This window comes from Penaeus chinensis, chromosome 36 (genome assembly GCF_019202785.1).
Source record: "Penaeus chinensis breed Huanghai No. 1 chromosome 36, ASM1920278v2, whole genome shotgun sequence".
In the NCBI taxonomy this organism is placed as follows: domain Eukaryota; kingdom Metazoa; phylum Arthropoda; class Malacostraca; order Decapoda; family Penaeidae; genus Penaeus; species Penaeus chinensis.
The window spans coordinates 16,384,499-16,386,998 of NC_061854.1; the positions used below are offsets into that span (position 1 = coordinate 16,384,499).

Genomic DNA, 2,500 nt, shown 5'->3' on the forward strand with positions numbered 1-2,500 from the left:
ACCTGAGAAACACTTTTGGATCCTTCCTTGCCTCGCGGGAGAAATCTTGAAGCTTTATTTCGTCTTCACAGGACTGCCCATACACCCTCCGCGTTGCTACCTGGACGTGGATTGTTATGGTATCGATGATCATCGTCAGAAGTTTCTCCATGTTGGTTATGTGTTGGTTCTGGAGTTGAATCAGCACCTCCAGATGACGGAGTTTGAGTCGGACGTCGGAGTGCTTGTCTGGGCTTTCTTCTGGGCAACGCTGTGAAGGACTTTGGCCGTCTGAAGCTTCACATTGTACAGTATTTCAATTTTAGCCCGGACATACTGAGTGTTCCAAAGGCTCGTGTATTCCATCTCTTCCGCTCGCGACTGGTCTATTTTTCGACACTCCTCTTCGAACTCAGACTCAATCTTTTCTATTTTTCGAGAGAGCTTCTCCTGCTGCGCCTGGGTATCTTCCCCATATTTCTTATCTTTCTCTAAAATTTCTCGTTCGTAACTTTGCTCCAGATCGCATTTCAGATTGATTAATAGGCTCTCCAAGAGGTTGAAAAGACGGTCTTGAGCGGAGGCGTCGTCTCCGATTTCGCTGGATGAGTTACGGATTTTATTCCAACGAATCAAGGCGGTTCTTCCCGCTTCACTCAGCTTTATCAGGTATTGTTTGTTTTCTCGAAGCAGAGCTACATTATAGTGAAGTTTGTGCACGTCGCAGTGATTCTGAATGTCGTACTTACGTTCCTTGTACTTTTCAACAATGTGTTCAACTTCTGCCTCGTTCGTTTTTAAGAGAACTTCCTTGATCTTTTCCCAGTTGAACATGGTTGGTTCGCGGAGCTCTTTGCCATACTGCTGTTCGATCGTCTTCAGCTCTGATTTCATGTCTGAGTCGAGCTGTTGTTCCTTCGATTTTATCTGTTCTTGTGTTTCATGTAAACCCGATTCGTAATTACACTTGAGTTCCGTCAGTAATTGCACGTGACTGGAGGTCTCTTGGTTCACACTGGATACCGTTTCTTTCACAAGGGTCTCGATATCCTCTTTCGAATCCGAATTGTTGTCTTCAAGCAAAGGCTGGTTGGTTTCATTTTTCTCAATGCCATCAGCAATGCTAACTTCTTTGACAAAAGCACGCGACTTTCTACTTTTCTGACAGAGTCTACACGTCAGTGCCAAGAAAATCGCACTCATTAGGGCTAACAGAACCAAAACAGCAACAAACTCACCAAAGTAATTGTAATATGGGATATCTCCACAAGTTACACATAAAATATGTCCTCTATATGCATCTTCCACGACATTTACCACTTTTATACTACCTGTATTATTATTGAGACTTATTTCCCCCCCTAGGCTCAAGACGATACTTTCCCTCGATGTAGTTTTAAAGGCTGAATTTTCCACAACCACTGATCCCCCACTTACTACAAGACCCCGTGGAAAAAGTTCGGATACATTAGTCTTTTGCACAAAGAGTTTCGAACCATGCTGTAGCTCGAGTCTCTGGAGCTTTGATACAGAAGAATGTCGAATCACCACTGAGGAACCATCTACAAGTGGTGCTTCGATGTTCAGAATCCCAACAATTGAATGGATTACAAACAGACTGGTAACGTTGTTTGTAGTTGCAATAGATACTATAGTAGAATCCTGTAGGTCAAGGCGTTTCACTTGTCTTGGTATCTCCTGAAGGAAGGAGCCTCTGGTAAAGAGCTCCAGATCTTCACTACATGCAGTCTCACCGTCTCTGAACACAACAACGTCCGAAACGTTGTATAGCGAGATGTTGACACACAAAGAACCACTTATATGCAGCTTTTTTGTGTTGTGGATGGTTACCTTCTTGATAGACGTATCTACAGGCCTTGCCAAACTGACCACCTGTTACAAAATAGGCATGTTTAGAGTTTAATGTGTAATCATCGTCTCTCTCTTACATGTTTGTCATTTATGGAGAGAGAGTGAGAGAAAGAAATATATGCACACATCTCACTAGCTGAACCGAACAAACATAATCCATTAATTAAAACTATGAGCACATACCTCGCTGACGTGGTCGTAGCGACACACGAGCTCGGTGCCGTTTTGATCGCAGCCAACATCCCCAGGAGCCAGTAGCACTCCTTGCGCTTGTACGTGCAGACACACCCACGCCAGGAACGACGCCTTCCACCACATTGTCACTTTCGGTGTCATCGGAGACGGAAACATTTCATTGCATAAACAATTATAGCATATGCTTGTTTTCTTATGAAGCGCGTCAACTTATTTATATTATATTTTATCAATATCTCGATCGAAGATTAATGACATCTTTATATATTTCACAAAGCGTTCATTTCACAAATTATAATCTACGCATATCGTTAGCATTGATACAAAGGTAAAGCCAGATAAAAAAAGAAAACTTTAAAAGACATACTCACATCTAGGCGATGTCGTGATTATACTCGGACTGATTTAACGAAATGCAACAGTCACTATCTCATGTCAACGCCCCTACACTGCG

General features: G+C 42.7%; 1 protein-coding gene across 1 annotated transcript in view; it reads right to left on the reverse strand.

Annotated features, from left to right (window-relative positions):
- Nucleotides 1-2,255, reverse strand: part of LOC125045053 — a 2,892-nt gene extending 637 nt beyond the window's left edge. Inside the window, exons 1-2 of the mRNA XM_047642103.1 lie at nt 2,035-2,255; nt 1-1,872 (exon numbers count right to left, since the gene is read on the reverse strand). The exon at nt 1-1,872 is cut by the window's left edge and continues 637 nt beyond it. Of these exons, the coding sequence (XP_047498059.1) occupies nt 181-1,872; nt 2,035-2,202 (1,860 nt within the window). The 5' untranslated portion in view covers nt 2,203-2,255 and the 3' untranslated portion in view covers nt 1-180. The remainder of the gene's footprint in view (nt 1,873-2,034) is intronic.
- Nucleotides 2,256-2,500: the final 245 nt, after the last annotated feature.